Genomic DNA, 13205 nt, shown 5'->3' on the forward strand with positions numbered 1-13205 from the left:
ATGGGATTTGCCCTCACGGGGACAAGGACACGATGGGATTTGCCTCCCCTGCCCCCCACAAAAGCCCTCCCGGAGCCCCCCGCGATGGGGTCGGGCCGAGCTGTCCTTCTCCGCTCACCTGCGGGCTCCGGGCGGCGATGCCGGCGGGGCCGGGGCAGCTGCGGCCGGAGCGCGGGAACCGCGTGGTGTTGGAGCGGTTCTTCCTCCCGGTATTTCTGTTTCGTTGCCCCTCCTCTTCCTTTGTCCCTCCTCTTTCTCCTTCTCCCCCTCCTCTTCCTCCCGCTCCTCCTCCGCTCCGAGTCCGGGCCCGGGCAGCGCCGGCACCCAAAAACCGGCGGGGAGCGAGGGCGGGGTTATGCAAATCAGGGAGCGATCGCGCGCCGGGACTGGTGGGAGGGAGGAGCGCGGGCTTTGCTCGGTGACGTCATGGCTTGGACCGGGATCGGGGATGGGGACCAGGAATGGGGACAGGGACCAGGAAGGAAAAGGGACCCTGTTGTGTTCTCAGGGCTCCCAGGATGGGGGAAGAGATGAAAATTTTGACTAAATTATTTTATTTTCAGAAAGCTCATTTATTATTTTATTATCGATATACTATATTAGAAGAAAATGCTATATTAGAACTCTTATAAACGAATAGAGAAAAAGATTTCCTATCAAGGCTTGAAAGGAATAGAAAGGAATGATAATAAAATCTTGTGATTGACCAGAGAGTCTGAGACAGCTGAGCTTTGACTGGCCATTAATTACAAACAACCACACGAGACCAATCAAAGATGAAATTGCTGCATTCCACAGCACCAGATAATTAGTGTTTAAATTTCATTCTTGAGGTCTCTCAGCTTCCAGGAGAAAAAGATCCTAAGGAAAAGATACTTTAATACAATACATCTATGACAGGAGCGTGAATACTGGACTGGGAATACAGGAGAGGGGCCGGGATTGGGATCAGGAATCAGAAAATGGGAACGGGACAGGGAACAGAGAAATGGGAATTGGGGACTGGAATCGGAAAATGGGAACAGGACAGGGAATACAGGAATGTCAACCTGATAGAGAACATGGGACAGGAACAAGTATTGAACCAGGAATGGGATCTGGACTCGGATGAGAGCAGGATCCTGGACAGGGGACAGCAGGAACCAGGACGGGAGGACGTGGGGACACTGCCAGGGCAGGGGGTCCTTGATCTGCTGCCCCAAATGGAGCTGCTGGGCCTGGGGTGCCCAAAGCCCTGAGGAGCCCCCAAATCTGTCCCAGGCACCCTCAACTCCATGGACCCAGCATCCCCCTCATGCCCATCCTTGTTTCAGTTCAACGTCTTTAATACTGCCCACCTGGGCTCACTGGGGACCATCCAGGGCACATCCTCCCATGGTGGAGAAGACATCCAAGCCTATCTAGTGTTGCTGAAGGCCACCACAGGTTGGAAAAAATGACAGAAAAAATAACAGATAAAAACTTTTGATATCAGAACGTTGACAAATGTGCTCTCCACAATGGATTTCTGATCTTCGACTGCAGATAAATTCAGGTGACCACGGGGAGCCAGGAGGATGTGGAGCCCCCAGCCGGGTGTCCTCCAAACAAGGATCAAGGGGGCTCTGCCCACCTGGGCTCACTGGGGACCATCCAGACCAGATCCTCCCGTGTGAGATGGAGCTGGATCAGCGCACGGAGCTCTTCCCACCCAGGGCTGCCCTCAGTGCTGGCTCTTCTGGTGTTTGGTCATGCTGCCGCTTGCAATGAAGCCCTTCCCACACTGGGGACACTTGTGGGGTATCTCCCCGGTGTGTATGCGCCCGTGGGCGATGAGGTGGGAGTTGTGCTTGAATCCCACCCCACAATCGGGACAGCGGAAGGGCCTCTCGTCCGTGTGGATGCGCTGGTGCCTGAGGAGTTCAGACGAGGTGTAAAAGCCCTTCTGGCACTGATCACACTTGTAGGGCCTCTCCCCAGTGTGGCTTCTGAGGTGGACAGTCAGGCTGGAGCTCTGGATGAAACTCTTCCCACACTGGGGACACTCATAGGGCCTCTCGCCGGTGTGGATGCGCCGGTGGATGATGAGGGCAGAGTTGTGCTTGAATCCCACCCCACATTCGGGACAGCGGAAGGGCTTTTCGTCTGTGTGGATGCGCTGGTGACTGAGGAGTTCAGACGAGGTGTAAAAGCCCTTCTGGCACTGATCACACTCGTAGGGCCTCTCCCCGGTGTGACTCCTCAGGTGCACAGTCAGGCTGGAGCTGTGTATGAAGCTCTTCCCACACTGGGGACACTCGTAGGGCCCCTCCCCGGTGTGGCTGCGCCGGTGCTTGTTGAGGGCAGAGTTGTGCCTGAAGCCCTTCCCGCAGTCACGGCAGTGGAACGGCCTCTCCTCGCTGTGAATGAGCTGGTGACTGAGGAGATTGGAGCTGCTCCGAAACTGTTTCCTGCACTGACCACACTCGTAGGGCCTCTCCCCGGTGTGGATCATCCGGTGCCTGTTGAGGTCGGAGACGCTTTTGAAGGCCATCCCGCAGTCGGGGCACTGGAAGGGCCTCTCGTCCGTGTGTGAGCGCTGGTGCACCACGAGATCAGAGCTGCTCACAAACCTCTTCTTGCACTGGTCACACTCGTAGGGTCGTTCCCCTGTGTGGCTCCTCTGGTGGTAAGTCAGTTTGGACTTGGACATGAAACTCTTCCCGCACTCCCCACACTCATAGGGCCTCTCCCCGGTGTGGCTGCTCAGGTGGGCTCTCAGGTGGGACCTCTCTCTGAAGCTCTTCCCACACTGGGGACACTCATAGGGCCTCTCCCCGGTGTGGCTCCTCAGGTGGGCAGTCAGGCTGGAGCTCACCCTGAAGCTCTTCCCACACTGGGGACACTCGTGGGGTCTCTCCCCAGTGTGGATGCGCCGGTGGGTGATCAGAGCCTCCTTGCGCCTGAAGCCCTTCCCGCAGTCAGGGCAGTGGAACGGCCTCTCCTCGGTGTGGATGAGCTGGTGCTGGAGGAGATGGGAGCTCCTCAGGAACCTCTTCTGGCACTGATCACACTCATAGGGCCTCTCCCCGGTGTGGCTCCTCAGATGGGCAGTCAGGCTGGAGCTCGCTGTGAAGCTCTTCCCACACTGGGGACACTCGTGGGGTCCCTCGCCGGTGTGGATGCGCCGGTGGGTGATCAAGGCGGACTTTTGCCTGAAGCCCTTCCCGCAGTCACGGCAGTGGAACGGCCTCTCCTCGCTGTGAATGAGCTGGTGACGGAGGAGACTGGAGCTGCTCAGGAACCTCTTATTGCACTGATCACACTCGTAGGGTCCTTCCCCCGTGTGGCTCCTCAGGTGGACTGAAAAGTTGGAGCTGTCTCTAAAGCTCTGCCCACACTCCCCACACTCATAGGGCTTCTCCCCGGTGTGGATTCGCTGGTGGGTGACGAGCCTGGACTTTTGCCTGAATCCCTTTCCGCAATCGGGACAGCGGAAGGGCCTCTCCTTGGTGTGAATGCGCTGGTGAATGATGAGATGGGAGTTGGTGTAAAATCTCTGATGGCATTCATCACACTCATAGGGCTTCTCCCCGGTGTGGCTCCTCAGGTGGATAATGAGATTGGAGCTCTTGGTGAAACTCTTGCCACACTGGAGACACTCATAGGGCCTCTCCCCAGTGTGGATCCTCAGGTGCACAGTCAGGCTGGAGCTGTGGGTGAAACTCTTCCCACACTGGGGACACTCATACGGTCTCTCCCCAGTGTGAATGCGCCGGTGGGTGGTGAGAGCGGAATTGTCCCTGAATCCCTTCCCACAATCAGGACAGCGGAACGGCCGCTCCTCGGTGTGAACCCGCTGGTGACTACGAAGATTGGAGCTGCTCAAGAACCTCTTCTTGCACTGGTGACACTCGTAGGGTCGTTCCCCCGTGTGGCTCCTCAGGTGGGCAGTCAGTTTGGACCTACACCTGAAACTCTTCCCACACTCGGAGCACTTGTGGGGCTTCTCCTTCCCACCCTGGAGCTGCTCATGGACCCCCAGCTCTGAGCTCTGACCCTGCTCCAGGCTGGGTTTTTCCCCCTCAGATCCCGTGTGGGTTCTCTGGTGCACAATCAGGCAGGATCTCCTCTTGAAGCTCTTCCCACACTCGGAGCACTTGTGGGGCTTCTCCTCCCCTCCCTGGAGCTGCTCACGGGGCCCCAGCTCGGATCTCTGAGCCCCTCCATGGCCCAGGCTGGCTCTTTCCCCCTCGGATCCCCGCGCTCTGCCTTTGCAGCCCCTCCTGCTCAGGGATCTCCGCGGCTTCTCCTCCCCGTTGGCTTCTCCCTGCCGAGCCGTGGAGCCGCTCCAAACGGCCTCTGCCACCGGCTCCTCGCTGCTCTCCATGCTCAGCTCCTGCTCGGGGGGAGCAAGGACAAGGACACGATGGGATTTGCCCCCGTGGGGACAAGGACACGATGGGATTTGCCCCCACGGGGACAAGGACACGATGGGATTTGCCTCCCCTGCCCCCCACAAAAACCCTCCCGGAGTCCCCCGCGATGGGGTCGGGCCCAGCTCCCCCTCTCCGCTCACCTGCGGGCTCCGGGCGGCGATGCCGGCGGGGCGGGGCAGCTGCGGCCGGAGCGCGGGAAACGCGCGGGTTTCGGGCGCCTCTTCCTCCCGGTGTTTCTGTTTCGTTGTCCCTCCTCTTCCTTTGTCCGTCCTTTTCCTTTGTCCCTCCACCTCCTCCTCCTCCTCCCCCTCCTCTTCCTCCCGCTCCTCCTCAGCTCCGAGTCCGGCCCGGGCAGCGCCGGCCCCCAAAAGCCGGCGGGGAAGAAAGGCGTGGTTATGCAAATTTGAGCGCGATCGCGCGCTGGGATTGGTGGGAGGGTGGAGCGCGGGGTTTGCTCGGTGACGTCACTGCGGGGGGGAGTTGGAGCGTCCGGAGACAGCGGCCGGGAATGGGGACCGGGAATGGGAACAGGGACCGGCAATCGGGACAAGGAATGGGGACTGGGAATGGAACCGGGAATGCGGACAGGGAGCAGGATTGGGGACAGGGAATGGGAACAGGGAATGGGGACCAGTATTAGGGACACAGACTGGAATTAAGGAGCGGTAATAGAAATGAGGACAGGGAATGGCGACCGTGGGGTTCCCAAAGTCCTAAGGAAGCCCCAAATCTGTCCCAGGAACTCTCAACTCCCTCTAGCCCAGCATGTCCCTCACCCCCTGTAAGATGCCCCCATGTCCACATCCTCATTTTGGTTCAATGTCTTTATTATTAACCTCGCATTTAGAAACGTGTATAAAAATAACAAAAAGAAAATGCAGGCCACGAGGAGCCAGGTGGATGTGGAGCCCCCAGCCGGGTGTCCTCCAAACAAGGATCAAGGGGGCTCTGCCCACCTGGGCTCACTGGGGACCATCCAGACCAGATCCTCCCGTGTGAGATGGAGCTGGAGCAGCGCACAGAGCTCTTCCCAACCAGGGCTGCCCTCAGTGCTGGCTCTTCTGGTGTCTGGTCATGCTGCTGCTTGTGGTGAAGCCCTTCCCACACTGGGGACACTGGTAGGGTCTCTCCCCGGTGTGGATGCGCCGGTGGACGATGAGGGCACAGTTCTGCTTGAATCCCACCCCACAATCGGGACAGCGGAAGGGCCTCTCCCCGGTGTGACTGCGCTGGTGACAGCGGAGCTCAGAGCTGCTCAGGAACCTCTTCTGGCACTGATCACACTCGTAGGGCCTCTCCCCGGTGTGGCTCCTCAGGTGGGCAGTCAGGTTGGAGTTGTCTCTGAAGCCCTTCCCACACTGATCACACTTGTAGGGTCTCTCCCCAGTGTGGATACGCTGGTGGGTGATGAGGTTGCTGTTGTTCTTGAAGCCCTTTCCGCAGTCAGGGCAGTAGAAAGGCCTCAGCTCGGTGTGAATGAGCTGGTGACGGAGGAGATGGGAGGACCTGTCAAACCTTTTCTCGCACTGATCACACTCGTAGGGCCTCTCCCCGGTGTGGATCATCCGGTGCCTGTTCAGGGTGGAGACGCGGTTGAAGCCCTTCCCGCAGTCGGGGCACTGGAAGGGCCTCTCGTCCGTGTGTGAGCGCTGGTGCACCAGGAGATCAGAGCTGCTCATAAAGCTCTTCTGGCACTGGTCACACTCGTAGGGTCGCTCCCCCGTGTGGCTCCTCTGGTGGTAAATCAGGTGGGAGCTCAAGGTGAAGCCCTTCCCACACTCCCCACACTTATAGGGTCTCTCCTCGGTGTGGATGCGTCGGTGGATAACCAGGTGTGACTTTTGCTTGAATCCCTTTCCACAACCGGGACAGCAAAATGGCCGCTCGTTGGTGTGAATGCGCTGGTGACTGACCAGATGGGCGCTGCTGTAAAACCTCTGATGGCATTCAGCACACTCAAAGGGCCTGTCCCCTGTGTGGATCCTCAGGTGGACAGTCAGGTTGGATCTCCACCTGAAGCTCTTCCCACACTCGGAGCACTTGTGGGGCTTCTCCTCCCCTCCCTGGAGCTGCTCACGGGGCCCCAGCTCGGATCTCTGAGCCCCTCCATGGCCCCGGCTGGCTCTTTCCCCCTCGGATCCCCGCGCTCTGCCTTTGCAGCCCCTCTTGCTCAGGGATCTCCGCGGCTTCTCCTCCCCGTTGGCTTCTCCCTGCCCATCCGTGGAGCCGCTCCAAACGGCCTCTGCCTCCGGCTCCTCGCTGCTCTCCATGCTCAGCTCCTGCTCGGGGGGAGCAAGGACAAGGACACGATGGGATTTGCCCCCGTGGGGACAAGGACACGATGGGATTTGCCTCCCCTGCCCCCCACAAAAACCCTCCCGGAGTCCCCCGCGATGGGGTCGGGCCCAGCTCCCCCTCTCCGCTCACCTGCGGGCTCCGGGCGGCGATGCCGGCGGGGCCGGGGCAGCTGCGGCCGGAGCGGGGGAACCGCGTAGTGTTGGGGCGCCTCTTCCTCCCGGTGTTCCTGTTCCGTTGTCCCTACTCTTCCTTTGTCCCTCCTCTTCCTCCTCCGCTCCTTCTCCCCCTCCTCCCGCTCCTCCTCCGCTCCGAGTCCGGCCCGGGCAACGCCGGCCCCAAAAGCAGCCGCGGAGCGAAGGCGTGGTTATGCAAATCAGGGAGCGATCGCACGTTTGCATTGGTGGGAGGGAGGAGCGCGGGCTTTGCTCGGTGACGCCATGTTGGGGGTGGTTCTGCAGCGTCCGGGGAGAGCGGAGCGGGAATGGGGACCGGGAATGGGGACCGGGACCGGGAATGGGGCCCGAGAAGGGGAACAGGAACCGGGAATGGGGACCGGGACCGGGAATCGGGACAAGGACCGAGAATGGGGACAGGGACCGGAGACCGGGAATGGGAATGGAACCGGAAGTGCGGACAGGGAGCGGGACTGGGGACAGGGAATGGGGACCGGGAATGCGAACCAGGACCGGGAACACGAAATGTGGACCAGTATTGGGGACAGGGAGCGGGAATGGAGACCGGGAATGGGGACCCAGACTGGGGATAAGGACCGGCAATGGGAACAGCGAATGGGGACCGTAGGGTTCCCAAAGCCAGGAGGAAACCCCAAATCTGTCCCAGGAACCCTCAACTCCCTCTGCCCCAGCATCCTCATCCCCCTGAAGATCCCCCCATGTCCACATCCTCATCTTTTTTAGATGTCTTTATTATTAATCTTGGATTTAAAAACGTGTAGAAAAATAACAAAGAGAAAAAAAAACAAAATCCAGGCTACGAGTAGCCAGGTGGATGTGGAGCCTCCAGCCAGGTGTCCTCCAAACTGGGATCACCTGGGCTCTTCCCACAGGGGCTCACTGGGGATCACCCAGCACAGACCATCCAGGGGGGGATGGAGCTGGAGCAGCGCACGGAGCTCTTCCCACCCAGGGCTGCCCTCAGTGCTGGCTCTTCTGGTGTTTGGTCATTCTGCCGCTTGTGGTGAAGCCCTTCCCACACTGGGGACACTGGTAGGGTCTCTCCCCGGTGTGGATGCGCCGGTGGACGATTAGGGCAGAGTTGTGCCTGAATCCCACCCCACAATCGAGACAGCGGAAGGGCCTCTCGTCCGTGTGGATGCGCTGGTGAAGGAGGAGTTCAGACGAGGTGTAAAAGCTCTTCTGGCACTGATCACATTTGTAGGGCCTCTCCCCAGTGTGGCTTCTGAGGTGGACAGTCAGGCTGGAGCTGTCTATGAAGCCCTTCCCACACTGGGGGCACTTGTAGGGTCTCTCCCCGGTGTGGATCCTCCTGTGTGTGACAAGGGTTGACTTCTCTTTGAATCCCACCCCACAATCGGGACAGCGGAAGGGCCTCTCGTCCGTGTGGATGCGCTGGTGCTTGAGGAGATCAGATGAGGAGTAAAAGCCCTTCTGGCACTGATCACACTCGTAGGGCCTCTCCCCGGTGTGGCTCCTCAGGTGGACAGTAAGCCTGGAGCTCTGGGTGAAACTCTTCCCACACTGGGGACACTCATAGGGCCTCTCCCCAGTGTGGCTCCTCAGGTGGACAGTCAGGTTGGAGCTGGAGGTGAAGACCTTCCCACACTGGGGACACTCGTGGGGTCTCTCCCCGGTGTGAATGCGCCGGTGGACGATGAGGGCACACTTGTGCCTGAATCCCTGCCCGCAGTCACGACAGTGGAACGGCCTCTCCTCGGTGTGGATGAGCTGGTGACTGAGGAGATTGGAGCTGCTCAGGAACCTCTTCTGGCACTGATCACACTCGTAGGGCCTCTCCCCGGTGTGGATGTGCCGGTGCCTTTTGAGGTGGGAGACGCTTTTGAAGCCCTTCCCGCAGTCGGGGCACTGGAAGGGCCTCTCGTCCGTGTGTGAGCGCTGGTGCCCCACGAGTTCAGAGCTGCTCATAAACCTTTTCTTGCACTGGTGACACTCGTAGGGTCGTTCCCCCGTGTGGCTCCTGTCGTGGACAATGAGGTGGCAGCTCAAGGTGAAGCCCTTCCCACATTCCCCGCACTTATAGGGTCTCTCCTCGGTGTGGATGCGTCGGTGGATAACCAGGTGTGACTTTTGCCTGAATCCCTTTCCACAATCGGGACAGCAAAATGGCCGCTCGATGGTGTGAATGCTCTGGTGACTGACAAGACTGGAGTTGGTGCAAAACCTCTGATGGCATTCATCACACTCAAAGGGCCTCTCCCCGGTGTGGCTCCTCAGGTGGGCATTCAGTTTGGATCTCCACCTGAAGCTCTTCCCACACTCGGAGCACTTGTGGGGCTTCTCCTCCCCATCCTGGAGCTGCTCTTGGACCCCCAGCTCTGAGCTCTGACCCTGCTCCAGGCTGGGTTTTTCCCCCTCAGATCCCGTGTGGGTTCTCTGGTGCACAATCAGGCAGGATCTCCTCTTGAAGCTCTTCCCACACTCGGAGCACTTGTGGGGCTTCTCCTCCCCGTTGGCTTCTCCCTGCCGAGCCGTGGAGCCGCTCCAAACGGCCTCTGCCACCGGCTCCTCGCTGCTCTCCATGCTCAGCTCCTGCTCGGGGGAGCAAGGACAAGGAAACGATGGGATTTGCCCCCGTGGGGACAAGGACACGATGGGATTTGCCCCCACGGGGACAAGGACACGATGGGATTTGCCCCCACGGGGAAAAGGACACGATGGGATTTGCCCCCGTGGGAACAAGGACACGATGGGATTTGCCCCCATGGGGACAAGGACACGATGGGATTTGCCGCTATGGGGACAAGGACACGATCGGATTTGCCCCCACGGGGACAAGGACACGATGGGATTTGCCCCCATGGGGACAAGGACACGATGGGATTTGCCTCCCCTGCCCCACAAAAACCCTCCCGAAGCCCCCCGCGATGGGGTCGGGCCCAGCTCCCCCTCTCCGCTCACCTGCGGGCTCCGGGCGGCGATGCCGGCGGGGCCGGGGCAGCTGCGGCCGGAGCGCGGGAACCGCGCGGGTTTCGGGCGCCTCTTCCTCCCGGTGTTCCTGTTCCTTGGTCCCTCCTTTTCCTTTGTCCCTCCTCTTTCTCCTCCTCCTTCTCCCCCTCCTCTCCCTCCCGCTCCTCCTCCGCTCCGAGTCCGGCCCGGGCAGCGCCGGCACCCAAAAGCAGGCGGGGAAGAAGGGCGTGGTTATGCAAATCAGGGAGCGATCGCGCGCTCAGATTGGTGGCAGGGAGGAGCGCGGGGTTTGCTCGGTGACGTCATGGCTGGAGGGGACCGCGAATGGGAATGGGTACCAGGAACGGAAAAGGGACCCTGTGGTGGTCTCAGGGGTCCCAAGATGAGAGAGGGATATAAATTTTGACTCCGTGTTTTTATTTTCAGAAAGACGATTCATTATTTTATGATATACATAGTAAAATAAAAGATAATGCTATATTAAAGGTATATGAATGTAATAGAAAACTAAGATTTCATCAGAAAGCTAGAAAATAAAAAACAATGATCATAAAATCTTGTGAGTAACCAAATTTCAAGACAGCTAAACTGTGATTGGTCCTTCATTAGCAACAACCTCACTAGACCAATCAAAGATGAAATTGCTGCATTCCACAGCACCAGATAATTAGTGTTTATAGCTTAATTTTAGAGGTCATTCAGCTTCTCAGGAGAAAAAGATCCTAAGGAAAGGATTTTTTAATAAAATATGTCCGTGACACATTTTATTTAAATGGAGCGTGAATACTGGACGGGGATTGGGAATCAGGAGAGGGGCCGGTATTGTGATCAGGAATCAGAAAATGGGAAGGGGACAGGGAATAGAGAAATGGGAATTGGGGACTGGAATAGGAAAAGGGGAACAGGACAGGGAATAGAGAAATGGGAATTGGGATCAGGAATCAGAAAATGGGAACGGGACAGGGAATAGAGAAATGGGAATTGGGGACTACAATAGGAAAATGGGCACAGGACAGGGAATTCGGGAATTCCAAACAGATAGAGAATATGGGAGAGAGACAGGTATTGAGACAGGAATGGGATCTGGACTTGGATGAGAGCAGGATCCTGGACAGGGGACAGCAGGAACCAGGACGGGAGGACGTGGGGACACTGCCAGGGCAGGGGGTCCTTGATCTGCTGCCCCAGATGGAGCTGATGGGCCTGGGGTGCCCAAAGCCCTGAGGAGCCCCCAAATCTGTCCCAGGCACCCTCAACTCCATGGACCCAGCATCCCCCTCATGGAAAAAATTACGGAAAAAATGACAGAAAAACTTTTTCTGGGGTCAGAAGTTGACAAATGTGCTCTCCACAATGGATTTCTGATCTTGGACTGCGGATGAGTTCAAGTGACCACGGGGAGCCAGGAGGATGTGGAGCCCCCAGCCAGGTGTCTTCTCAACAGGGATCAAGGGGGCTCTGCCCAGCTGGGCTCACTGGGGATGATCCAGCACGGATCCTCCCGTGTGAGATGGAGCTGGAGCAGCGCACGGAGCTCTTCCCGTCCAGGGCTGCCCTCAGTGCTGCCTCTGTAGGTGTCCGGTCAAAGTGGAGGTTTTAGAAAAGCCCTTCCCACACTGATCACACTCGTGGGGTCTGTCCCTGCTGTGGATGCGCCGGTGCCTGATGAGGGCAGAGCTGAGCCTGAAGCCCTTCCCGCAGTCACGGCAGCGGAACGGCCTCACCTCGGTGTGGATGCGCTGGTGACTGAGGAGATGGGAGCTGCTCTGAAACCTCTTCGGGCACTGATCTCACTCCTGGGGCCTCTCCCCAGTGTGGCTCCTCAGGTGGACAGTCAGGTGGGAGCTCTGGGTGAAGCCCTTCCCACACTGGGGACACTGGTAGGGTCTCTCCCCGGTGTGGATGCGCCGGTGGACGGTGAGGTGGGAGTTGTGCTTGAATCCCACCCCACAATCGGGACAGCGGAAAGGTTTCTGATCCGTGTGGATGCGCTGGTGCTTTAGGAGATGAGACGAGGTGTAAAAGCCCTTCTGGCACTGATCACACTTGAAGGGCCTCTCCCCAGTGTGGCTTCTGAGGTGGACTGTCAGCCTGGAGCTCTGGATGAAACTCTTCCCACACTGGGGACACTCATAGGGCCTCTCACCGGTGTGGATGCTCCTCAGGTGGGCAGTCAGGTGGGAGCTCGCTCTGAAGCTCTTCCCACACTGGGGACACTGGTAGGGTCTCTCCCCGGTGTGGATGCGCCTGTGGGCGATGAGGGCAGAGTTGTGCTTGAATCCCACCCCACAATCGGGACAGCGGAAGGGCCTCTCGTCCGTGTGGATGCGCTGGTGACTGAGGAGATCAGACGAGGTGTAAAAGCCCTTCTGACACTGATCACACTTGTAGGGCCTCTCCCCGGTGTGGCCTCTGAGATGGATAGTCCGGCTGGAGCTGTCTATGAAGCCCTTCCCACACTGGGGGCACTTGTAGGGTCTCTCCCCGGTGTGGATCCTCCTCTGTGTGACGAGGGTTGACTTCTCTTTGAATCCCACCCCACAATCGGGACAGCGGAAGGGCCTCTCGTCCGTGTGGATGCGCTGGTGCTTGAGGAGATCAGACGAGGTGTAAAAGCCCTTCTGGCACTGATCACACTCGTAGGGCCTCTCCCCGGTGTGGCTTCTGAGGTGGACAGTCAGGGTGGAACCGTGGGTGAAAGTCTTCCCACACTGGGGACACTCCTGGGGTCTCTCCCCAGTGTGGATGCGCCGGTGGACGATGAGGTGGGAGTTGCGTCGGAAGCTCTGCCCGCAGTCACGGCAGTGGAACGGCCTCTCCTCAGTGTGGATGAGGCGGTGACCGAGGAGGTGGGTGCTGTTGAGGAACCTCTTATTGCACTGATCACACTCGTACGGCCTCTCCTCGGTGTGGATGCGCTGGTGCCTGTTGAGGTGGGAGATTCTTTTGAAACCCTTCCCGCAGTCGAGGCACTGGAAGGGCCTCTCGTCCGTGTGTGAGCCCTGGTGCCCCACGAGTTCAGAGCTGCTCACAAACCGCTTCTGGCATTGGTCACACTGGTAGCGTCGTTCCCCCGTGTGGCTCCTCTGGTGGACAGTCAGAGTACAGCTCGAGGTGAAGCTCTTCCCACACTCGGAGCACTTTTGGGGCTTCTCCTCCCCGTCGGCTTCTCCCTGCCGAGCCGTGGAGCCGCTCCAAACGGCCTCTGCCTCCGGCTCCTCGCTGCTCTCCATGCTCAGCTCCTGCTCGGGGGGAGCAAGGACAAGGACACGATGGGATTTGCCCCCACGGGGGGACAAGGACATGATAGGATTTTCCCTCATGGGGACAAGGACACGATGGGATTTGCCTCCCCCGCCCCCCACAAAAACCCTCCCGGAGCCCC

At 58.8% G+C, this 13205-nt stretch overlaps 3 protein-coding genes across 4 annotated transcripts in view; all 3 read right to left on the reverse strand.

Moving 5' to 3' along the window:
- LOC141725969 (uncharacterized) overlaps positions 1-13205 on the reverse strand; it is a 232670-nt gene that overhangs the window by 89358 nt on the left and 130107 nt on the right. The window lies entirely within an intron of this gene.
- LOC141726107 (uncharacterized) lies at positions 96-9724 on the reverse strand. Of its 2 annotated transcripts, none has more exons than XM_074530430.1 (3): positions 6825-7512; positions 5582-6676; positions 96-3856 (listed from the first exon to the last, which is right to left on the reverse strand). In XM_074530430.1, the coding sequence occupies exons 2-3, from the start codon at positions 6665-6667 to the stop codon at positions 1703-1705; spliced, it is 3240 nt and encodes a 1079-aa protein (XP_074386531.1). In that variant the 5' UTR covers positions 6668-6676; positions 6825-7512; the 3' UTR covers positions 96-1702. The 2 variants fall into 2 exon arrangements, with proteins under 2 accessions (XP_074386531.1, XP_074386530.1); XM_074530429.1 differs by lacking the exons at positions 96-3856; positions 6825-7512 and adding an exon at positions 7900-9724 and having other exon boundaries at positions 4782-6241; positions 6429-6436.
- Positions 10105-13143, reverse strand: LOC141726065 (uncharacterized). The gene has a single exon (XM_074530363.1). The coding sequence runs from the start codon at positions 13141-13143 to the stop codon at positions 11611-11613; it is 1533 nt and encodes a 510-aa protein (XP_074386464.1). The 3' UTR covers positions 10105-11610.

Source organism: Zonotrichia albicollis, chromosome 32, assembly GCF_047830755.1.
Source record: "Zonotrichia albicollis isolate bZonAlb1 chromosome 32, bZonAlb1.hap1, whole genome shotgun sequence".
NCBI classification, from domain to species: domain Eukaryota; kingdom Metazoa; phylum Chordata; class Aves; order Passeriformes; family Passerellidae; genus Zonotrichia; species Zonotrichia albicollis.